This window comes from Petromyzon marinus, chromosome 33 (genome assembly GCF_048934315.1).
Source record: "Petromyzon marinus isolate PM22_M1 ecotype Great Lakes invasive population chromosome 33, UKy_Petmar_22M1.pri1.0, whole genome shotgun sequence".
NCBI classification, from domain to species: Eukaryota; Metazoa; Chordata; class Hyperoartia; order Petromyzontiformes; family Petromyzontidae; genus Petromyzon; species Petromyzon marinus.
The window spans coordinates 6,022,260-6,047,706 of record NC_133699.1 but is presented as its reverse complement, the minus strand read 5'-3'; the positions used below and the strand labels follow the sequence as shown (position 1 = coordinate 6,047,706).

Sequence of the window (25,447 nt, the reverse complement as noted above, 5' to 3'; positions counted from 1 at the left end):
CCCTCTCCGTCCAGTCAGCAAAACTTATTTTTCAAAATAGCATGAGTTATTATTTTTATTAACAATTCATCACACCGTCGATACGTACATTACAAGGAGGCACGGTCGCTTCAGCGTACACTTACGTTATTTATGCATAGAATGCTAAAAATCCCTGGCAAGAAATCCTAGTGCAGAGAAAAAAGGCGCGCGATTTTAACACTGATTTCAAAAGATAAAAAGGAAAAATTACTCCACAGGTGTTATCACGGCACGAGAAGCCAGCTTGAAATGATCAGACCACTTAGGTAAGGCGGTGGTGTTGGTCTCAAGTTTTCAACATCACCCCTCTGGGCAATGTTTGGCAGGGATGCCCACCATACATTTAGTATTTGCATTTTTATTTATGCAGGAACACAGGATTGTTTTAATCATGAAGTGAATTTCATTCACATGCGTACATATTTGGATGGGATCCCAATTTAGTTTTGGATTTGTTTACAGATCTAATTTGAAAAAGACATGAAAAGTATTTCCATTTAACAATATATCTGTATATTGACTGCTTATTTTGCTCAACGATTTCTGATTTGTATCAGGAAATTATGCTGCTTTTTGGAGATCTGATTCATTCGAGGAAGAATGAGCCTCATGGTAAAGAATACAGCTGAGTTAAAGTAAAGAAAACGATGCCATGAATAGCGTCTGTTGAAGGGCAGTGACTCTTAGCATAATGCTAAATACATCACAGACGCAAACACGGCCTTCACTAAGCCCAGCTGGGTAAATCCATTGCTTCAACTCCTCTACGAAGTTAAACCGTTACTGTCACCCGTGTGTGCTCGCAAACACAACAAACTTCGTCTGAAAAAACTTGAATGCTTTGGGACTCCACAGGGGTAACGAATGCACGGATAAATATTCAAAATAAAATACATTTCATAATGTAATTTTGGTGTTATGCCTAAACCCATTAGCACAAGCAACATCACCGTAGCGCAATGCTTCTACAGACTATAGCACTTATGAGCCTTCTTTAAGGTAGTGAACAAAAAAAATACTGTAATGAAAATAACTTTCTTCATTGAACCTGGCTAATACAGTACTACTGCATTTCCCTAAACACATGGCAATGATTATTATCCATAACCGATATGTTAAGACATTTGTCAATTAAATGTTAGATGCGTGATTATTGATAAATACATTCAATATAAATGTACGCATCAGAATTGGCAGCAACTAGATACAAAATAAAACTTCACGAATGTTGTCAAAATAATGCGAAGATTTGTGCACATTGCAATCTAGCCAGCGAGTTAAGGTGACTGAGCAACAGATGGGGGGGGGGGAATTTGCCGTGACAAAGTGCCAATTTAAAGTAAAAAAAACAAGGTAAATTCTTCGCCTACCTATATGAACCGCAATTTCATAGAAAGTTTTTTTTTCAGGAAACAATCCTATCTGCTATAAAAACTTTTAACATGCATTGAACGTATGTATCGTATCGTGGTAACCCTAAAATGAAATCGCCAAAGCTATGTATCATACATGCATTGAACGCATCGTTACGTATCATATTCTACTGTTACTCGCCAAGATTCTGTCCGTCGTCTGCATACTTGAACGATGTTAGGTTGTTGATGGCTACATTAACTTAGTTGTCGGAAGAGGTGGATAGCGATGATAAAGTTACAGTATCGTACCTCGTACGCTGCTGCATTTGCCTGCCGCGCGAAATTAAAAATATTTTACAAGTTTGTCATAGCGCTATCGCCATCGTAAGATCGGAATATTGTAAGTCGGACCTCGGGGACTACCTGTAGTATTCTAAAAATGAAACGAGCAACATGTGGCTTTGAATGATAAAAAAAACCATGGCACCTCCACGTAGTAATGTGAGCGATCAGAGCGAGTTGATAAATCATGACCGAGCAGCTTGAAAAAACAATATTTCCATCCGAATGGTAAAAGGCGGGCAATGGTGTTGGTGTGCAACTACACGAGGTTTAAAATATGGTCTGGAATAACCAATTGCAGGACTTTCCAAAAATGATTTGCACAACACATTTGGCCCATACGTAATTGTATCAATTACAGAGAGGCGAAGTTGTTCAGTACTTTGTACCGGTTGACACGAAGTAACAATGTGTATAAACGTCATTCGTTTCACTTTAAAAGTGGCGTTGCTTCCGGCACATGCCCAAGCAGCTGACTGATTAATCCCCCACCATCCATTTGTCAGTCTCCGACCTTGAATCACACTCGCCGCTATACATCAAAGGTCTCCTTGCAGTTGTACTTTTTCCGAGCGAAAAGCGACAAGCAGGCTATGTAATACACTTTACACCGTTAACACAATTATTTATTTGACCTCTCTTAGAAGCACTTGGAGCAAAGGCGTTGTTCTTGTTGAGGCAGGATTTACACTGTGGTTGTATTCGTTTCATTTATCTCCGTTTGCTCAAAGACTTTAAAGATAGCCATTTTAATCATAATTGCGATCCGAAACGTGCAATTATGTAGAGATTGTATAAATGCTAAATATAGAAAACAAATTCATTTGGCTTGTATCGGTTATAAAAATGCACTTTAAATTATACATGGCAAAATGCACACTAAACTTAATATATTAAATTGCGAAGGTAAATGGTAACACCCTGAAGTAAAATACTTAAAAAAATATTTTCAAACTTGGAAATTATAAAATGATCAAGCTCTTTATACAATTATGATGCAAAATGGTGCTTCCCTGGTTCATAATTAGGGTCACTAGGTCAAGATGGCTCTTCCCAACACTTGGGTGTAGGGTTAAAAAAAAAACCTGAAAATTTACATTTCTTATTTTGGAACGTAAACTAAATTATTGCCGCATAAGTAGATTTTGTTTTCGTGTTCATGTTGACACGTAATTTCACGGTTCTTATAAACCGAATAAAATCCCATGTGGTTGTAACATCAGTAAGATTTCCCTTGTCCGTGCTGATGTTATCCGTGCAGTTGATCCCAGTCGATAGAGGCAAAAAAGTGGTGCAATCGGATTTCGTCGGCTCCGCTGGGTCCCGCACCCAGCCGCTCAGCGGGGCTGAACTGCAGCAGCTGCAAAAATACAAAAGAATAAACAAAGTTATCTAAAACATAAATAACCCAGCCAGAACATTCATTCATATGTTCCTGTTCCAGACTCTGCACGAGTCGGCTCAGGCTTGCTTGACTTCGGTGCGTGACCACAGAACTCTGGTGCCAGTTTGACGACGGATTCTCATGATCACATCATCTCAAACTCAAGACTTTATGTTGCATTATACGTTGTATGTTGAACTTCTTTCGCACTGTACGTAGTCAACCGTGCAAATCGGAGTGGACGGGGAAGGACAACAAACTAACATAAAAGTCAGTTCTAAAGAAATTAGTTTGAAATTTAGATTCAAAAGTGCATAACTCCAGTGGCTTCCTAATATCGGAAGGAGGAGCGTTCCAGATGCATGCAAAAGTGCATCCGAAGACGCGCGATGCAGTGACCGTCTTGGTTCGATGGGGAGTCAAAAGTCGCTACGAAAATGACCGGAGTTTGTGCAGGTAAGGCCCATTGAGCTAAACAGCTCTTTTACAAAGATGACCACAGCCCAAGACCGTGGTCAGCGGTGGTGGTGGCGGTTGCAGGACATTGCAGGGTGATACATTGATGTCAGCATGACACATCTTTGGTGTGGACCATGTTGGCCTCAACGTTGAAGAAAAAAATACAACCAGCAGACCAGGATGGCTGTTACTGGATTAGACCCGAGTTGGGCAGGTGGAAAAATGCCAGCTGAGCAATGGTTAAACAACCAGCTAGCCTAATGAGAGCAATTAAGCGCTTTGGAGGCAAGGGCTCGTAGGTGGTCACGCGACAGAACAGCAAATTATCCATTTGGGAATCTTCAGCGTTATCCCCTGATAAGCGGCACACATCTTACTCCGGGCACATTGATTTTCTACCACAAAAAAATACTTCTTTAGATGCAATTGTTCAATGCAGGAACATGCTGAAAGATAGTCTCTGTTGACTTTTCTGGATAAATAAATGTCATTATTATTTTCATCACTACTACACGAAAGCTGGCCTTGATGTGCACAATTGTGCTTAAAAAATAAATGCTAACGCAATCGCTTACCTGCCGGAGAAGAGACTGTGCCTCATCGGACAAGTGAGTGGGAAGGCTTAGCTTGGTGTGGGCAGTGATGCCAGTTGGATGGCAGTGACATAGAGCCTGCAGATCAGAAGACAAAACACTTGTCATTATCCCAAGTCACTCCAATTAATTCCCTTTTGGAAAGCAAGAGACCTCCTCATATGCGACATTTGTTTGAGTGGACATCGAATTCTGGATTATCTGCGGGCGGATTATCCGGGTTGAGAAAAAAAGAACCATGTTGCAAATAAAATAATCATCACAAGCACCGGTTCTCGAATGAGGTGCTTCTCGCTGGTTAAGGATCAGCGACTCATTGCCCAGGAGACCGCATTCACATCGGAATGTAAACTGAGTAAGAAGCAATGAAAGCAGACGACGCATTCTATAAGTCTGTACCTCCACAGTGAAAGTCAAAGCGGTTTCCTGCTCTGAGCAAGGAGGGTGGCGGTACTCATCTCCTGTTTGAATCCCTGAGCCAGTGGCAGAAATTACACGTTGCTATCCACAGGACAACCACTGTTGATTTCCCCAAAGTGGTACTTGTTTTCTCGACCTCAGAAGCATGATGGGCTGAGTTATCACCATAGCTAAGCAATACATTCTATATACTATTTTAAATAAGCTTGGAATTATCTATGTTTTTGTTTTATCCAGACCACCAATTCTCCCCCCCCCAACCATATCACTGGATAATCAACAACTGACTTTATGTGAAAGCTGAAATTTGCTTCACAAGCCGGGACAATCAAATGGTTGTCTTTACTTTATCAGAGCTCACTTATTCATTGTCTTCTTTGCAAGTTAGTGATACATTGGAAAACAAATTGCAATTAATCGAATCACCGAGGGGGGGATAAATCCTTACTCGCCCGGTACTTCCCCATGGTTTTCGCTGCATCAAATTTCCAAAACTGTCCTGCAAATCACAGTACAAATCTAAGAGGGATAAGATGAATGAGGCCGTTATCTTTTTACTCTCAAACCAACGTACAAGTGTGGATGATTAAATGAGGAATCCGGCATGCGCCTTAGTCGACAAGAACACAAAACCACACACACAGAGGAGTGTATTCTGGCAAAGCTGTGTAGGCAAATTTTTGCCACTTTACCTCTCCAGTCAGGAGTCCATATAGAAGAACACCAAAGCTCCACCAATCAGAGACCTCTGTTTCCTGGTATGCAGCAACAATTTCTGAATGGGGGGGGGGGGGGAGGAAAAAAACACTTGTGTTAAGTCGGCTTGGCGTGAGTATAGAGGCTGCAATTTACTTTAATGGCGTTGTTTTTCATAATGTGGTCATCTGAAGCAATCTATGGACACACACGCACCGAAGCAATTTCATCCCATAGAAAAAAGACAAAAGTCCATACGTGTGCACAGAAATACTCAATCGTGACCAAAAGAAGTGACGCAAGATGGGGAGAAGCGAGGCCAAGTTGGGGCACCACAGTGGCGAGTTGTTAACTACCTCGCCTGGTATACGTCGTGGGGAGAAGAGAGGCCAAGTTGGGGCACCACAGTGGTGAGATGTTAACTACCTCGCCTGGTATACATCGTGGGTTCGATCCCAACCCTGGCGCCAGTATATTTGGAATTTGCATGTCTCTCTCCCCGTGGTCATGTGCATTTTCTCCGGGTCGTCCGGTTTTTCTCTCCGCATTTAGAAATGTGCATTTAAGAGTATTTGGCTGCTTTAAATTTCCAAGTGATAAGCCATTTCATTGAGCTATCATTTGTGGCCAGGTCACTTCTGAAAAAAAATCTATATAGCTCAGTTGTTGGCCTTCCATGATAAAATAAAAAATTGTTTAGTTTAATTTTTGTAAGTTTAGTTTACCTGGTGCACAGTACATGTCCTGCACGGCTGTCTGGGAGAATGCCTTCTCCACCTCGCTCCACTGGCTGAAGTACGTCACTCGGATGTGGCCTTGAGTCGTAGTCACATGGCACAGTGATGAAGTAAATAACAAAAAGAAAACAGAAAATTAAGGGTTAAAAGTAAAAAAACACACCATGATGGTCAAACAAACTTCAAGAGCATCACTTTAACCATAACGTATGTACAATCATGAAGTGGAAAGATAAAGGCATCAACAAATATTAAGTGAATGCATAAATCAAATGCGCCTGCATAATTACATCATAAATCTTGCAATTTTGTTTAATAGCGTCTCTTAAACCACACCCTTAAACCACGTGTACTTTTTGGACGTTAATGTTTAAATCAGCAAGTGTAAATTAAAATTTGCATCTGTCTACAATAATTCTAGATTTAAAGCTTTCGTGACTGCAAGGATCCATACTCTTTGGTTCGCGAGCACAAATCAGATTTGAAACACGGCAGAACGAATTCTTCTGCCGTGGCTGATCACTGTTACAACACTGTGGGTGATCACGATATCATTTTCTCCGATACCAAGGTTCTTTGCAAACCCACGGGTTGTTATCAGAGATTTGTTCACGAGGCAATTCAGATTTACAAACACAGACACAATTTCAACCGAGAAGATGGTTTCAAATTAAGCAACCATTGGAAAGATGTTCTGAATCAAACCAAATATTAAACTAATTTTCAATGGTACAGTATATTTTTTCACTGTACTGATAAAGTAGCCATGCTTGTGGTGATAAATATATTAATCTTGGCCAGCAAGAAAATACAAAACAAAAATGTAAGAAATCAAACAATATTGCGAGATTCACACATACATTCACCAATACGAGACTTTACGTGGTTTCATGAACCCAACAGTGCAGACCTTAGAAAAGTATTTGCGAAAACATCGCAATACAGGATCCTCCTGAAAATTAGTTTTCAACCCGGTAAAAGAGAGGTTATATTTCTGGAAGTACAATAACAACCTACTTCCTACATTTCTATTATTATAGAATAGTAAATTGACTTTTTATTTTTGTTCAAGATGGCATTAAGGGCCCATTATTAAGGTCCAATAAATTATCGTCAGCTTCAGAGCTGAAAACATGGTATAGAAAAGTGGTTTGGAGAACAGAAGACAGCAGTAACTTCAGAATGATGGCTGTTTGAAGTGCACCTGCTTTAAAACAGGGTCTACAAACAAAAACATGAAGACAGAGTTGGGAGAATATTTTCTAATTTAAACTGGCCCAGTAGCAACAATGGTTAGGGCAGACAGATCTTTACGAGTCTGTGCTGAATGCATTGTTATGCAATTGTCGGTCATGGGGCCTCGTCAAACATGCATCATCACGCGGGTGAGTGTGGGTCAGTAAAGGTTGTAAAACCTATAATCAATTTGTTTATCTGACGATCGCCTTCCCTCCCGTCATTGTCGTCTGCAAAGTGTTGTCCACGCAAATGGATTCATTAATCGGCCAAAGTGGTGGTTAGTCGCAGGATGTAATATCTGGGCTAATAATACAAAAATAACAATGCTAGTAGGTAGCGTTGGAAAAGTGTTTACACGTCTCTTATCGTTTGTTTAATGTTTTGTTGTTATAAAGCTGAATTTATTAATCGTTGCCATTTTCTATTGTGCTTGTCCTTTACCCCTACCTATCCCAGGGTTCCCCCCCTTAAGATCAGCTTTGCTAGCGCAATGGGCTGTCCCGCGGGGATACCAAAAATTAAATATAACAAAAATATCGGGTAGGCCCACACCAGTTGATTCAAGCAGAATGTTGCGAGGGTTGAGGTCTCCGCACACCAGGCCCTGCTTGTGAAGCCCGTCGAGCGCCTGCACCAGCTGTGCCGCCCACACCCTCACTGGCTCCTCGGGCACGGCCAGTGGCTGGCGCACTGGGCAGCCCCCCCGGCTAGACGGGGGAGCGGCCGCCACAAAGAGGCGATCGCGGCGATGGAGGCCGCCTCTGCTGCTGCCCCCACCGGCGTCAGGTGTGTCGCTGGCGGTGGAACTCTTCTCCCGCCGTCGATAGGAGAGTTTGGCAGCCTCGGGTTCGAGTCCTGGCTCATCCTGCGACCGTTCGTTTCCATCACTGTCGTCAAATCCATTTTCTGTGGAATCGCGGGAAGCTCCGGGGTCGGTTCGACTGTCGGTCACAAGGTGCAAGTGTTCGTTTCCGGCCGAAATTGCAATTTGTTCAAAAGCATCACTCGAGGAATCCTGCAAGGATGCGCAAAAGTGCTTTCCGTTGCCATTTGGTATGTGGTACGTCGCCCCGAAGGACAACTGTACGGAATCTGGGTTCAGTTCAACACTGTGTACGTCCTCAATTATATTGCAGCCGCATTTCTCATCGCCAGCTTCATCTAGTCCCAGCCGGTCCACGGCAAGGATATCGACCACCTCTCGGGGGATATTGATCAAGCCAGGTGCGCTTGATAATGGATCTGCCAGAGAGTGGCTGCTTTCACCAGCACTGTTTAAGCCATCGCTTTCAAACGCCACCCCATTACAGAGGTGCTCCTTCCTTTCAGCGGCAATGAAAGGCAAATCATTGGATAGGGCACTCGAATAACTGGCAAAGGCATCCCGCAATTCAGAACTGTCTTTTTGAGTTAAGGCCAGGTAAGACCCGTCGCGATCGTAATTGCAAACAAAGCCGCTGAAATTGCCTGTGGAATTACAGTGGGCATCGTCGGCAAACTCCTGTCTGCCAATCACCTCGAAGGGGTTGACGGTGATGGTGTAAGGCACGTGGTCACACCGGTCCCTCACTGGGCTGGGCTTCAGCTTCAAGTCCGCCGCTCGAACAGGACTCCTCGCACCGTTCTGCTTCTCGGCGCAATCTTCACGAGCGAGTCGGCTGCACGCTCTGGGCCCCGGCGTGCAGCGACGACCCGTCGCTTTGCTTGGCGACCTGGAGGCCGAGTCGCTGCAGTCTGACGCAGCCCTGGCACCGCATGCGGCGGGCGTCGGCAGCGGCACAGTTGTGCCGTCGGAGGTAGGCACGCGGTCATTGGGGGCGCGTGTGACGCTGAACGCGTTGGTTCCGCCAATGGGCGCCTGGCACGGAGGGAATCGGTCGGTCATCCCTTCTTGGACACTTAAGTAGGCGTCCCCTGCCGCCATGCTATTGTGTGAGAGGCATTCCTTTACGCTGTGGCTGAGCAGGCCGCACACATGCCCGCTTCCTTGAGAATCCGGCGTGCCAGCGGACGGAACGTCTGAGCGTGTCTCCCCGCCAGCGTCGGGGAGACACGCCTGAGGCTCATCCGGATGTGTGTACCCCATACGATGTGTCACGTCGCAGCCGACACCTTCGCCTTCGTCATCATTATCGTCGCTATCGCAAGGGTCAGCGACGCCTGTCGACTTGCTCAAATGCCCGGGTGTTGCGCCGGCGTACTGTTTGAGGTTGGGGCTCGTCACGCTGCCCCTCATGCCGCAAGGTACCCTACAGGTGAGTGGACGCTGCCCCACGAACCCCTCAAAGGGCACTTCAGAAGAGAACTGCTTCTTGACATGCGACCACAGGCGCCCGCCTGTTAGAATGAGAAAAGGGTGTGAAACAAAGAGGCATTAACATGAGATGGATAATGATGTCTACCTTGCAACTTATGTGCTATTAAGATATTAAAAGCTACGCAAATATAAATTTGAATGAATCTGCAAATTCTTAAGTAACTTCTGCATGAAAACAATAACTGGCAATCAATTTCACTTGGGTTCATATCATCATACCCTTTGAACGCTAACACATGAGAGCAGCCATGAGCGATACAATATGATACAAGTGTCCAAAAGCGACCGGATCTCGATGTTTTTTGTTGCCCCCCCCCCCCAGCTCTGGATCGTCGTTGCATGCCTTGTACGTGCTGCAGTAGCAAGAATATTGAGTCGTCGGTGATGTAGTAGCGAAGCAGTGGCACCATGTAGGGCACGCCCTGGGGCAGCACCGTCCGCCGACCAGGCGAGTCGCCGCTTGTCTTGCGCACGCTCTGCACAGAGACCACGGCCGGTTGATTATCATAAGATGCTGAAGAAACACATTTGCACAACGAAAGCCATCACAGTCAATTTGGTTCTGCTATGAGCATTTTAAATATCGGTTTGGCTGCAATTTACTCTTTTGTGGCAGGGCTAGTGGGAAAATGCTGCCCGCTACTGCGTGGGTTAGAGGTATTTTGCAGGGATCTCGTTAGTAGTTCTTTGATATCCACAATTCTCTGCGAGACTTCAGAATGGATTCTTTGTCTTGTGATGTGCAACCAAAAACAAAATCCGTATACAATGAGGGGAAAAAGACAAAATCATAAAAAAAATTATATCCAGTATCTTGAGGTGGCTCAGCTGTGAGAGGCCAGTACTGCTGAGAACCCAAGTATGAATCTGGGTTTCAGCCGTGCATGATTAAACTGGGTTCTCTAGAGGAGTGAATATATGGACTCAACCCATTCACGAATGACTGCACACACAAAAACAAGCACATATGTAGTTTTTACTTAATTCAACTGTCTCTCTAGCAGGGAAAGTTATAAAGTGCAGAATATTCAAATATACTCTAGGTGAGAGGTAACTGCAAGGTTGTCAAAAGTAGTTTTGTGATATAATCTTCCAGAGAACACCCTTAAGAAAATGTATTTATTTCTGCTGGAGACCTGAACGGAAATGCTTTATTTCTGTGATATGGCGATGATGAGCAAAGATTGAATATAAAGGTACAAATGGAAAAAAGAAAACATTTAAAAACAACGATCATACCACACCAGTGGGTCACAGCAAGCCCTCGCACCACGGGAAATAGAAAGAAAATAAATTACATTTCTGTTAACATTTTCATTTTCTGAAATGTGAAGAGGTTTGCTTATAAGACGTGTTAAGATGTATGACAGAATGCAAATTTTGATTTGAGCCAAGACACATTAGTCGACCATGTCAACAGCGCGAACATATTTTCCAATAGCTGCCCCTAGGTCATCCGCGCACGTTGACATTTTTGCAACTTATATTGGAAAGCGAGAAGAGGGGTGTCTTATTGTTTCATTTTACAGACGCCCAACTGCACGTTCTCATTTTGGATTGCATGTTTCCACAGCCTTAATTATGAATGGATTATATATTTTTATTTATTTTGGTTCTGAATAGAAAATAAATCTGCCAAGGTAGGATAACTCACCTTTAGGATGTATTTCTCTCCAGTATTTTGGTCTTTAACAAGTAAAACCTAAACAAAATCACAACACACATTTTCAAAACAATAAACATATGCACAGAACACCTCGCACTTTCGTCTGGTTAGGGACCAGAGCATGAACGAATGTCAAAAATGGACGAATGTCAAAGCAGAGCCTTTATTTAGCTTGCAAATTTATTTTGGCCAGCGAAAAACGTCAATGCAAATAACTACAGTAACTATAAACACATGCGTGCACTACCTAAATAAACAGAAATAAAAGAAAAATAAACGTAATAATAAATAAACCAAACGAAATAAACAAAATACCTTGAAACATTTGTATTCTTGCCTAACACCGTAGTATTATACTGTTATCACAAAATAACTATGAATTGTTTACAGTACAATCACAGAAATAAGTACAGTATTAATAATATACGAATAAACACAAATATAAGAGATGCTCACTGAACGACTTATATTCAAAGACTGAACGAAAAAGACGATGCGTGGCGCGAGCGTCGTGGAAGGTTTGTGATGAAATTGGACGAAAGAGGAAAGCGCGTGGATGAAATTTTAAATGTGGTTATAATTGAAAACGGCCGAAATAATGAAACGACGAAAGTGGATGAAAGTCAAGTGGATGAAAGTCAAGTGGATGAGTCAAGTGGATGAGTTAAGGTATCGCTGTATGTTGCTTTCACACCGTACAAAGGCAACCGTGCTAAACGGTACCAAGGACCATCTGCCACAGCCACATACTCAGCGGGGCTGCTGTGTACACACGAACTCATTCAAGCTTGCAACAACTTTTGGTTCTTGAGTTAAAAGTGGAATGGCAACAGCTATTTCAACATCTCAAGATGAACAACATCTTTTCATATATCAATAGTATGCATGATGGATGTTTGAAAAACATCCCATCAATAAGTATCTGGCAAATATTACAAAACAAAATTACCCCACTCAATTATTTTTTCCAGTTCTCCAGGTCAAGTCATGTCTTCTCAAAACATATTGCAATTTGGAAAATGGAATGTATTTTGCCTAGTTCTTGTGCATTACTCATCCTCATAACGCTCTTGATTCTTGAGTTACGATAAACCTTAGTCATTTGATTACTATAAAATTACACCAATTAAAAAAAGTTAAAGAGTCCACCCCCACCTTGTCAAAAATGCTGAGAACTTTGTAGTACTTGAGTTCCTCGGGTGGGCCACTCAAACTCCGCATGTGCCTGAGCCCGAGGCTGCTGAATCCCTGGGTGAAGACGCACGCGCCACACACACACACGTGGGTTACAGAACGTACAAAGTTGCTACCGAGACAAAGGCAGACAGACCTGTATGTTTGCGGCTCATACTGCGGAGTGTGCTGGCCCGTTCCCCAGGTGCTGCGTGAAGATATGCTCCGCTCGCATCAGGTATTGCTGCGTCTTCCTCCTCACAGCCTCGCGCCTCACCGGATCCGGGTCCGCTGCAAGTAGATGATGGAAGAGACATTCCGAGACGTTATCAGCCCATTGAGCATCCCCACTAAGAGCTGCTACTGCATTGAAAGTTACGCGGCTACGTACATGTATTCTATGTATGTATGTATGCTGAACGCACCGTACATAGATAACTGTGCTAATCTAGTCATCTCGGAGGTGCTCTTTAACTACTTTTGTGTGTTCTTTGGTTCTTTTGGTAAAGTTACGTAGATAGAAAATAAAAATAAGAAATAGAAAAAAACCCACAACGTTTTGATTGCAACACAAGCGTCGTTATCAGAAAAAGGGGGGGGGGGGTTAGCTCGAAAAGCAAACTGTTTATAAAGGTTTAGAGATGGGCATAGTTCAAGTGTGTCAGCAGCATGGGCGGAGCAGGCTAATGTTAATGTGGGAGAAGACAACGGGGGAGAGAGAGTGGGTAGAAATAGGGGGAGAGAGAGAGAGGGGGTAGAGATAGGGGGAGAGAGAGGGGGTAGAGATAGGGAGAGATCTTTCTTTCAACAATCAACTCCAGGTTCAGACCTTTCCTCTTCTCCACGACTGTCTCTATTTACAATATAAATATGCACACTATTCCTGTACACCATGTTGAGACTCGGTCACATTTATAACTCTACTAGCTTTACTACCCGGCTTCGCCCGGGACTTGGATTCACCACACCCGGCCGCCTTCGTCTCCCCAGTGGCGATGTTCACACACCACACCAGTTACTCGTTTGAGGCTGAGTCGACCTAGGGGAGGCCCAGGAGCAGTTCAAATAATCGTCACTGGTGGTGGCCGTGAGCGGGAATCGAACTCGGGTCGTCCGGGTTCGTAGCGCAGCGCGCTAACCACTACACAACCGCTCCCCCCACACACAAACGCGCGCGCGTCCATAGGTACACATGCACGCGCTTGCTGCAGACACACGCAACTTTCGGGGTGCGTACGGCAGTAAACGACTGAAATAATAAACCAATGCTGCGCGAAGAACGCCTTAGACCTGCAACACATTTGTATGGCACTTTACTCGCGGAGGGTGAGGGGGGGATGCGTGATGTGAGCAGGCACACTGCGTGACGCTTCCGCATGCGGGTCACATGACAGATGTGACGACACAGCTCACTTGCCGTGCAAAATATATGCATTATTGCGCCCCCCCCCCTCTGCCCAATAATGTTTGCATGGTGTACAGTCTGGAAAATACCCACATGGCAAATTTCAAGTTTGTTGCATGTCGGGAAGTACGCTAAACATTTTGAACAGACACACACTCACAAATTTCCATTTTATATATATAGATAAGATATAAATCCAAACTGCACTGAATTATATAATTTGGGTCATTTGAACTCCTGCCCTGATTGACCAGATTTTGTTCGAGCAAATTTGGAAAATGAAAGAATAAAATAGTTGAATGCATAGTATTAAACTTACATTGGATTTGACCTATTCCGATGACACATGTATACATCGTCAGTTTTTCTTTCGATTCAGTTCCAATGACGTACGTGTACGGAACCGGCAGAAAAACTAAAATAAAAAAAAACTTTATCAGTACCAAAGCTCCCACAAGGCCATGCGGAAGGGCACGTGGCATAGATTGGCGCCAGCTATCATGGTGTGCAGTCGTTTCGCTAGAGTTCTCTGCAGTGAGTACAATATCTTTAAAAACAACGGCACTATGCCTCTCTAAATAAAATTTATGCTGAACTGCCTCCATGTTCCGAGATTCAGCGGTGAACGAGATCACCCTGCAACTTGCCATCATCTCAGAATGGGAAACGGTTTACTGAAATAATGCAGTTTCTAACGGTACTAGCAAGTCAGGCAAGATAATGCTTCTATGCTGTGACGTGGATCCCTGCAGATTTATATTTTGGCTACATATGTAAACATGTGCATTAATGCTTTGACAAATTTCTAAAGAACTTGAGATATATGAGGGTTACTGTGACCCTGTGCTGCTCTTAATTCCCATACACTGCGAATTTAACTCATTGAATATTTGCCACAAAACGGTCATATCAATTATAAATAAATGTTTACCTCTTGCCATTTAGGGAGCTTGTATGCTGATGTACATTTTGTATTGTCCCATCTATGTATCTGAACTGCAATTTGATTCTCATTAAGCCAGTTTGTTTGATATAAACTATTAAAAATAAAAACAAATTATTTATCAGGTAAGCGCCCACTGAGCTACATAGCTCTTTTGCAAAAATGACCTGGCCAAAAATGATAGCTGAACGAAGTTGCTAATGTGGAAATTTATAGCAGTGAAAAACTGGAGGATCCGGATAAAATCCACGCAATCACAGGGAGAACATGCAAATTCTAAAATGAAGGCGGCAGGGTCGGGAATGAACCCAATACCTACTTTATACTTCCTCACCACCATGGCGCCCCTAACAAGATGGTAACAAGAGAGTATTTCAGGAGCTGCATTTAGCCAAATAAAAGTGATGGATATTATGAGCAGCCATTGGTAATTAAAGGCAGCTGCCTGGATTGACACCCAGGTCTTAGCGGTACCAGCTCTGCCCTCAGAATTGAGTCATCTGGCCGCTTGGCTATTTTAATCTTTAAATTGTATATCGTTTTCCCTTTTTCAAGCTTCCAGATGGCAGATGCCTGGATGGTACAAAACAAAGGGCACAAGCATCGGTGTGTACGGCAAGCGGCGATTGTCGCCAGCCCATACCTTGCACGCCGCGCAGCAGCAGTCCCACGCTGCTCTGGTAGTGGTTGAAGGCCCCCTCGTAGCGCTCAGCTGCCTCCTCCTCCAGCGCCAGCCGGATCTGTGCGGCCGCCTGCAGCAGGTAGGCGCCCTTTCCGCCGGCGGTGTCGAAGCCGGCTCTGCGCGACGGTGAGCCGCGCACGCGGTCCAGGTATGACGCCGCCTTGGACAGTGGCCCCGTACCGCTGCTGACGCCACTACCACCGCCAGGGGGTGAGCTTTCTGGGAAGGCCATGGCGCCTGTAGCAGGGCTGCGTGACCCACGGTCGAGGCACGCAGGAGCTCCCGGCCTGCTCAGTTCTGACAACACAATTTCAGACAATTGGTTGTAATTTACCATGAAAATTGCGCGTCGCTAAAACGACCAATTTTTTTTTATGCCCGAAATCAAAATTAAATGGTGCATTTTACTGTTTCCATGTAGGATGGCATAAATTACTTGTTTTTATAAAACAAAATAAATTGTATTTTATACATATATATTGCTCCACCGGCATTGAAGCAGTGCTAAGAAGTATGTTTATTGCAGTAATAATTTAATTTGCAAGAGATATAATGGTAGATGGAATAAAGAATTAACTCTCAGGAAAAGCATTCACAAATATAATTATTGTATTTTTTACACCTCTAACAACCACACATGCAATTAGCATTCTGCGAAATTTCAAGGACAACTCACGTTTCAATTAATCTGTGTTCACGTACCAGTTAACATTGGACATCATTTCTAGTTGAACGGAGGCAGAAATCGAGTGTCTTGTTTTCTCGTGAGTGCAATCACATTTGAGATAAAACGCAATCACCTGAAGCCAGCTCTTCCCTTCAAAATACAATAAGCCTGACATTGATGGCTCACTCTAGAATGCCAGGTGAACAAAAGAGAAAATAGCAAATGGAAGCATGCAAATGGAAGCATGCTTAACTCACCTTTTATTTATTTAACTTTTTCCGATAAAACTACATTCCACTTGCACCCTAAGTATCTGTCATGCAAACATTTCCAAAGAACGGCTCCAGAAGAGATGATAATGTAGAATTGCTGATGAATTATTTCAATGGGGGTAATTTAACCATACTTCACCAAGCCCCTCTGTATGGGTGGAAGGTAAGGAGCATAGCTGTAGGAGCATTTAAAATACATGAACACGAAGGCTTTCGCAACCAATCAAACCCAAAAAACTTATGGCTAAAATACATTACTTGGATGGATTTTGCCACATTGCCCTCTGCTGCTCACCACATGGCCCCACAGCCAAAAACACCCTGATGTACAATGTGGTTAACCAAACATCGACGATCCACGCTCAAACCTGCTTCTGTAATCTGATGAGGTCAGGTGCATTCCACATGATTTGGTCATAGACACATACATGATATGAAATGCTAAGGCATTGTGCTACAGCCTAGAGACCATACCTGGAGTCTGAGCACCGGTTCCATCATGCGGCAGCCGAGGGCTCTCACGAGTCTCTGTGGCCGTCCTTCCCGATAATCTGGTCACTCTGGACGCATGCTCCAGGCCATGGCCAGAGTACCAGCCCTGGTCAGTCCCAGGACTGGGACCCGGGCCAAGAGGTGGCACCAGGGGCAGCCACAGGCCGTTGCGAGTCGTCACCCTCTGCAGTGGCGGACAAGTTTGGCCGACGCCTCCCTGGAAGGCAAATGCGGCACACCATGCAAAGCAAAGCTGCATCACAGAATATAATCATCTTCATCCTTGTGTAATAAGAGAGCGCCATCTCCTGGATTATTGTGGGGGGTATATTACTTTATACAGTCTATGTTTATCTATAGTAGGCATTACATCTAGGTGAAAGGTGATGGGGCGGATCCACCAGGGAAGCCTCTGGAACGTTCCCGAAGGTTCCAGGAGGGGCGTGGCCAGAGGCGGGGCTTAGCCTCCGGGGAGTGAATATAAGCCGGGGGCACAGCAACGTTAGGGGTCGGTGTTTGAAGATCAAGAGGAGCTCCCCGTCGCTGCTGTCCTGCCGCCTCCACCTGCCACATGGCGGCTCGACCTCCAGCCGCTCCCTAGCGTGCCGTCACCCAGCAGCGTGTTAGAGAGCAGATGAGCGCCACGTGGCGCGGGGCAGCATAGCCACCCAAGCGGATGGACATCCGCAGAGAGAGCGAGAACAAGTCTGTACCGAAGATTTATTCATAAACAACTTCAAGTCTTTACCGTGTCAGAGCCACTCATTACAATTGCATAGAGATCTATAGACTTAACACTCCTACAAGATCCATAGGCTTACATATTTTTCTCAGCCAAAGGTCAAATTATCGCATGAGGTCAGGGGCGGAGCCAGGATTTTGACTTTGGGGGGGCTCACTTAAATATTCTGAGATATCCAGTGTATGTTTTTCAATGGGAGCCACAAATGTATAAAACAAATTTTATTGGATTTGAACGCGGAGTTTATTAATAGGTCGGAGCCGCTGATGTGGCTAATAAGTTTGATAAGTTCTAAAGGCTGCCGCTCAAGCAGCCTGCAGGGCAGCTCAAGGTGGCATCCAGCATTTTGCAGCAGCCGGATATCCGGTTATCCCGATTACTGACTGCAGCAGCTCCGCCCCTGCATGAGGTCAACTGCTCATATATTCTTTCTACACAAGCTTCTATTCCATGCCTCTTTTCTCATCACATCCACTGTCCTCAAATCTTGTATCAATGCATCCTTCCATCTCACCCTCAGTCTCCCTCACCTTCTGCCCTGCACCGGTGGCATGTGCATAACCCGTCTAACCTATGAGTCTGTGTGAGCCTATCGATCTTTAGTCTCCATGGCCCTTAACATTTTATCTTCCTGTCTCTTCTCAACACCTGCCCAAATAATCTCGTCTTCTCTCCCTTGTCTACTCGAGAATATAGAGATGTTTATAACATATTTTTTATCATCCATATTGGTGACCATCAGGCATAACAATTCACCTTCTTTATACAAGGCACTCATGCTTATTCATTTGACCTGAAGCTTCAAATAGATTACAATGGAACATGCTCTGCTTTTCCCAAACATTTCTGGAATGCTATTCTTATCATTGGCTGTATACAGAACACTGACAGTGTCTAGATTAGACTCATCTTGTTTTTTCAAAGATATAAAAAAAATGGAAAATAAAGAGCATAGGATTATCTTTGGCAATTACTGAAGGCAGACCAGTATAAAAACGATGACAAAGATATGAGCAAGAGTCGAGTGAAGTACCTGAGAATGAAAAGCAAGATACGAAGGTACTTGCAGAAGAAAGAGTTAGTTCAAAGCATATCATCTGTTGAAACATATGGGTTGGAAACACGAACTCTGACAAAGAACATGGAACAATAGAGCCGAACAGTACACTAAGGAGCACGGAGAGGAGCATGCTGTAAATTACCCTAAGGTACAGAAAAGGGAACACATGGATTGGAGAACAAATGGCAATTACAAGCATAATCTTGATCTTCATGCAGCAGTGAATATAAAGTGAAGTTGATAAAGTGTACAGATGCATTCTTGGAATTACACTGACAAAAATAACATATTGACTGTGAAGAAAAGTGAACTTCGGTATGACTAGTGACATAATGGCAAAGATGGAGATGGAGTGACAAGATTAGCTCATGTGCAACAGGGAGACATTGCGGTGTTACAGGGTGGTGAAGCATGGTGACGACGTGGGAAGGCCTTCGCCCAGCAGTGGAAAGAACATGGTTGATGATCATGACGATATTCAAATTGGAATGTGCGGATTAGTAACCGTGTGTGAACTCCACCTACTTGGAAAAACACACGGATCTCGTGGCTCTGGTGAAGCGTGGAGACCGTGACTGAGAACTGCAAGAGGTCCTCTGCACGCTGGCGTCGCTCCTCAATCAGGCGTGGGTCAAACCGCCCTGCATGGCAGGATCAGCGGGGCGGGAGCGCAACGTTATACACGGCGGGTACCGCGCTTGTCTGCGAGCCCTGTATATCATAATGATCCATGCTCCCCCCCATGCCCCCAGGTCCCAGAAATAAGCTGGTGATCCATACACAGCTGTGCTTCTTCATAAACAGAGTGCACAGAGGGTTGATGTTACTTTTAACAATATAACTCTAAAACAGTTTGTCTATTATCACATTGTATGAACAACAGAAAACCGATGGATGACAATCGATTAATCAATAATTTTCCCAGTTATACTATATACTTCTAGGCACAATATCCTAAACGTCAACCATCGTGCCGGACAACACGCGATACAACTAGAAAACATAAGAGGTTTTTTTTGGGTTAGATCGCGTAAATATTTACGTAATCCAACCCCAAAAAAAAGCCTCGATTATGGATATTCGTCGCGAAGGCCTATGTGTTAAACAACTAGAAAACACATCGCAAAGCAATCAATATTATCTTTCTACCACAGAAATAACTTTTTTTCTCATTGGGCAACAGGGTCCTCAAAAGGCATTCTCACAGAGCCCCAAGCCATTCCAGCCCTTACCCAAAAGCCTGTTTTTGGGGAACGGGGGAAAATCGTCGGCACGCAGCTGCAAAGTGCTATAAATAGCATAAAGGGCCTTGTGTAACCTCTTGATGTCCCGGTAGCGCTTGCACACCTCTAGCTATGAGGGCGGAGGCTCGTTAAGTGGTCACACAAGGGTGAGGAGCAGGGGGGGGGGGTCGCAGGGAAATGGAACAATGGGAGCAGGAAAAGCACAGGACATGGGTTGGAGGCCAAAATAAAAGGTTACGAAGAGGAAACAGAAAGTAAAGAATGCGTGTTAATTCAGTGGTTACAGATGGCAGTGACAGCACAGTCAAAATTAAGAATATATATTGAATATGAATATTATGGACATGGTCAACAACGCTAAGCAGTTAAATACAAACAAGTAGATTACTTACATGCATGAAAGACGTGCACTGTTTTATGAGTTACTGACGATTAAAACGTTTAACAACAAACTGCATTCATAATAAAAGTTTTTGGGTTAGATCGCGTTTATTTATAAATGTGTCGTAACCCTCCACCACCCGACACGGCCAATCAGCAAAAAAAAGTGTCACGTTGACAAAAGACAAATAATTCACTACTTCAGCCCACTGGTGTGTTGAAGAGTTAATCCACATTTACAGTTTGCGTACGACGTTTCGCTGGTAAATACATCCAGCATCATCGGGCAATTCGCCAGAATGGTAAAGCCCTCGCTTGCTCCCGGTTTTTATATAGAGCAGCAGGGTGACGTCATCACTTAATTCATATCAGGTGCAGTGATTAGAGGCGGAGGGGGGGTATTGCAATTATATAATCGATTAGTAATCAGTCATTGGTTATGATTAGTAATGAGTTGTAGATTAGAAATTCTTTAAATGTAATGTGTATTATTTAATAATACGCTTCCAGGCCGCACTAAGCCGGTAGCTGTCAGAGCGATTAAAGTTATTCTTGTTCCTCTCAATTTCAATGGATTCTCTAATTAGTCTTTGCCAGTAATAATTAGTTTTACACACCACTGCAACATTGTCGAAATCAATTGAGTGTCCTTGTTGACAAGCATGTTCTGCCACTGCCGACAGTTGTGTTTGAGATAATTTAATATTTCTCTGATGTTCTTTTAGTCTTACGCTGATGTTACGTCCCGTCTGCCCAATGTAGCAGCTGCCACATGAACAATTAATCTGATATACACCTTCTGTTGATAGTTTAGGTAATGCATCTTTAGTGCAAGATACTAGTTTTTGAATTTTGTGTACTGTACCAAATCTTACTGTAATGTTTTGCTTTTGCAGAACACGGGCTAATTTGTCAGTTACTCCTGAGATATTACTAATCGATTATATAATTACAATACCCCCCCCTCCGCCTCTAATCACTGCACCTGATATGAATTAAGTGATGACGTCACCCTGCTGCTCTATATAAAAACCGGGAGCAAGCGAGGACTTCATCATTCTGGCGAATTGCCCGATGATGCTGGATGTATTTACCAGCGAAATGTCGTACTCAAACTGTAAATGTGGATTAACTCTTCAACACACCGGTGGGCTGAAGTAGTGAATTATTTGTCTTGTCAACGTGACACTTTTTTTGCTGATTGGCCGTGTCGGGTGGTGGAGGGTTACGACACATTTATAAATAAACTCGATCTAACCCAAAAACTTTTATTATGAATAATATTGGTCGCGAAAGCCTACGTGTTAAACTAACAAACTGCATGTTTTGTGTGTATGGCTTCAGAGAGACGAGGCCAGAAAGGTAAGTATAAACCTCTAAGTTCCCATTGACGTGCCGCATATGGCTGTATGGTATGCGTTGTGCACACGTATAAAGTGAGCTTCAAGGGTGCTTCACCAAGAAAAAGACCACCATTTGAGCTGCCCAGAACGATTTTTCTGCCTGCTTAAGAACTGCAAAAATGCCTTTATAGTTCAGCTGTCTACTTGTTGACCTAAGTGATAAATGAGCAGCAAGTCCAGTACTTTGAGCAAACTTTGAATGGAAAGTGATAAGCTGACACGTTCTCTCTCACACATGTGCACACACACACACCTTAAAGACATCTTCGGCATTTGACCTTGACACGATCTGTGGATAAAAACACATCTGGGAATTTGACCATAATACAGAGCAATCCACAAGTTTATGCAACAGCTGAAGGCTGTAGTGTTTGCACACTGTACTTGCTGTGGCACTTTCAGATCAGCAGCCATGTGGAGGTTAAGCCCGCTTGCCTCGCTGTTCACAGATACCAGGTTTGACTCTGGTCACTGGTTGCGTTAAACAACTTATTTGAAATATCTCCAACACGTTTCAGTTATAAAGGCAGGGAATTGGGGGAAATTGTCACTGTAGAAATATTATCCAATAGATTTATAAGTAGAAAAATAACCTTGGGTGGACCGATCCCTCCATCACTATCAGGGTAAGAATGCTGTAATATAAATTCTGCAATGGAATATGGTGGATTCAAATGTGAAAACATTTGCAGATATGACAACTTTCTATTTTCAGCAGTCAAAAGATATAAATTAACGGTGACTGCTCCTCGTGCTGCCAAATAAGTTTACCGAAGTGATAACAACTTGCTGGGCCATTCTCTAAGGTGGTGCACTGCCCATTGCGAGAGTTTCACATGGATATTTCTTCCTTTCAACAGGTCAGGAGCAGTGCAATAAAGACACAATTTACAACAACTGACGCATTTTTGTTTGCTCATTCACGAAGCTTAAAAAGTGCCCGGCAGCCCGACACACAGTCTAAGTAGATTTCAAAGAGCCATGTGAGCTGTTGGAATTTTTGCCTTTTCCGCTTGTAAACACAGTGGTAGCTATCTTGGTCTCCCATGGCCACTTGCCACCAAGATGGCAGCGCGTTATGTCACGCGAATTTAGAGGTTCCGAAACTGCATCACTGCAAGCAGGTTGTAGACATTTTCGACTTAATAGCTGTGCTGGTTTTTATCGCTTCTTAATAACTTTTAAATAAACACCAGGTTGGCGGCCAACTTGGTGATCTCCCCCTGCGGGTAACTGACCACCAAGATGGCCGCCGCGTTTTGTCACGTGAACTTTGCGGTGCCGAAACTGCAACACTGCAAGTAGGTTTGTGGGGCATTCCCAACTCAAGAGCCGCTTGGCTTGTCGCTTCCTTTTCATTTCCTAAATTCACACCAAGTGGCGGCCACCTTGGTGATCACCAAGGGAACTGACCACCAAGATGGCCGCGCGTGACGCGACGCGAACTTTGCGTTGCCGAAACTGCAACACTGCAAGTAGGTTTGTGGGGCATTCCCAACTCAAGAGCCGCTTGCTTCGTCGTTTATTTGCCTCCTTTTATAATGAACACCAAGTGGCGGCCACCTTGGTGATCTCCCCCTGCGGGTAACTGACCACCAAGATGGTCGCGCGTGACGTGACGCGAACCGAGCGGCACGACGACGTGCAACGAATACGAAAACAAAGGCGCGGATTTGTTTTAGTTTACGGGCACAACAAATAGCACTGCACTCAGCGGGGGTAGAGAAGAAAAGAACAACTTGTAATGTCCGTATTGTACACGGCGACAATACCAGCAACGCGTGGTGCTACGTGGCCAAGCCGGTCCACGAGCGCACTGCAAAAACAACAAAGACAAAGGTCCCCACAGTCAAGACCGATCTGACTGCTGGGGGCAAGTGCTGTTCGCGAGTAGCACCGGGCACGGCACGGCACACCCGAGGGGGTGGGTGGCCAGCACCACACCCGGCCGCCTTTGTCTCTCTAGTTAGCGATATTTACACGCACACCGCACCAGGAAACTTGATTTGAGGCCGCGTCGACCTAGGGGAGGCCCAGGACCGGTTCCGGATCAATCGTCACTGGTGGTACTGGTGGTGCTGGTGGGCCGTGAGCGGGAATCGAACTCGGGTGTCCGGGTTCGTAGAGCTGCGCGCGAACCGCTACACTTCCGATCCCCATCGTAGCACCACCAGCACCGCATTACAGGGGACGCGGGGACATGTTGTTTATCGCCTGTTGTGATTACAAAAAAAGCGAACTAAAAACAACCCTGACCAACAATTACGTGTAAAAGAGAGGCGCGCGGGGAGGGTGTGGTAGGTGTTTGCTGGCGTGGGTAAATACGTGAGCGGTGACGGCGAAGAGCGAGCGGCCCTTGTCGGAGACGGTGTAGAATCGGGCGAGCTCCCGGCTGCCCCAGTCGCCCGCCATCCCCTCTCGCCGCCGTCGCCGACAACGGTGGTGGTGGGGGTCGATGCCAGAATGTGGAGGAGAAACCTCTAAGCCCGGGTGGTGGTGAGACGGGGGGGGGTGGAGGGGCGGGTGGAGTGTCGGGGGGTGGAGTGTCGGGGGGGTGGAGTGTCGGGGGGGGGGGGGTGTCAGGGGGAGGGGTGGAGTGTAAGGGGGAGGGGTGGAGTGTAAGGGGTGGAGTGTAAGGGGGAGGGGTGGAGTGTAAGGGGTGGAGTGTAAGGGGGAGGGGTGGAGTGTAAGGGGGAGGGGTGGAGTGTAAGGGGGGGGAGTGCAAGGGGGGGGGGTGGAGTGTCAAGGGGGGGGGTGGAGTGTCGGGGGAGTGTCAGGGGGAGGGGTGGAGTGCAAGCGGGAGGGGTGGAGTGTAAGGGGTGGAGTAAGGGGTGGAGTGTAAGGGGGAGGGGTGGAGTGTAAGGGGTGGAGTGTAAGGGGGAGGGGTGGAGTGTAAGGGGTGGAGTGTAAGGGGGAGGGGTGGAGTGTAAGGGGTGGAGTGTAAGGGGGAGGGGTGGAGTGTAAGGGGTGGAGTGTAAGGGGGAGGGGTGGAGTGTAAGGGGTGGAGTGTAAGGGGTGGAGTGTAAGGGGTGGAGTGTAAGGGGGAGGGGTGGAGTGTAAGGGGTGGAGTGTAAGGTGGAGGGGTGGAGTGTAAGGGGGAGGGGTGGAGTGTAAGGGGTGGAGTGTAAGGGGGAGGGGTGGAGTGTAAGGGGTGGAGTGTCAGGGGGAGGGGTGGAGTGTAAGGGGTGGAGTGTAAGGGGGAGGGGTGGAGTGTAAGGGTGGAGTGTAAGGGGGAGGGGTGGAGTGTAAGGGGGAGGGGTGGAGTGTAAGGGGTGGAGTGTAAGGGGGAGGGGTGGAGTGCAAGGGGGAGGGGTGGAGTGTAAGGGGTGGAGTGTAAGGGGGAGGGGTGTTGTAACTCGCTTAACCCGCCCAATACTGAGGGCATCTGTGGCACACACAAAAAAAGAGCTTCACAGCTAATCAGATTCCTCCCTCCAGTCTAAATAAAATATTCTGATCCTTGGGGGCCGGTTTGCACGAACGCCTTGCAGTACACACACACACAAATTATTCGCTTGAGATGTTGCGAACAATTAGCACGCACGCAAGAAAAAATACCCCTCAGCATAATCATCAATAGCCCCGCCACCATAACCAATGATTCATTTTCTTTGGGTCTTTCGGTAAAGTCACGTAGATTCAAAGAAAATAAAAAAACACTAAGTTTTGATTTAAAGCTTTCGTGACTGCAGGGATTCATATTCTTGGTTCTTTCGGTAAAGTCACGTAGAAGGGAAACAATAAAAATATAAAT

General features: G+C 45.0%; 1 protein-coding gene across 4 annotated transcripts; it reads right to left on the bottom strand.

The window, feature by feature from the left end:
- Window positions 1-40: 40 nt before the first annotated feature.
- Window positions 41-24,179, bottom strand: LOC116948365 (ribosomal protein S6 kinase-like 1). Of its 4 annotated transcripts, XM_032964972.2 has the most exons (14): window positions 24,019-24,120; window positions 21,947-21,982; window positions 19,191-19,306; window positions 16,846-17,080; window positions 15,394-15,729; window positions 12,581-12,693; window positions 12,385-12,477; window positions 11,218-11,265; window positions 9,907-10,039; window positions 7,799-9,583; window positions 5,996-6,085; window positions 5,267-5,349; window positions 4,137-4,232; window positions 41-3,078 (listed from the first exon to the last, which is right to left on the bottom strand). In XM_032964972.2, the coding sequence occupies exons 5-14, from the start codon at window positions 15,662-15,664 to the stop codon at window positions 2,968-2,970; spliced, it is 2,823 nt and encodes a 940-aa protein (XP_032820863.2). In that variant the 5' UTR covers window positions 15,665-15,729; window positions 16,846-17,080; window positions 19,191-19,306; window positions 21,947-21,982; window positions 24,019-24,120; the 3' UTR covers window positions 41-2,967. The 4 variants fall into 4 exon arrangements, with proteins under 4 accessions (XP_032820863.2, XP_032820862.2, XP_075927594.1 ...); XM_032964971.2 differs by lacking the exon at window positions 19,191-19,306 and having other exon boundaries at window positions 24,019-24,179; XM_076071479.1 differs by lacking the exon at window positions 21,947-21,982 and having other exon boundaries at window positions 24,019-24,107.
- Window positions 24,180-25,447: the final 1,268 nt, after the last annotated feature.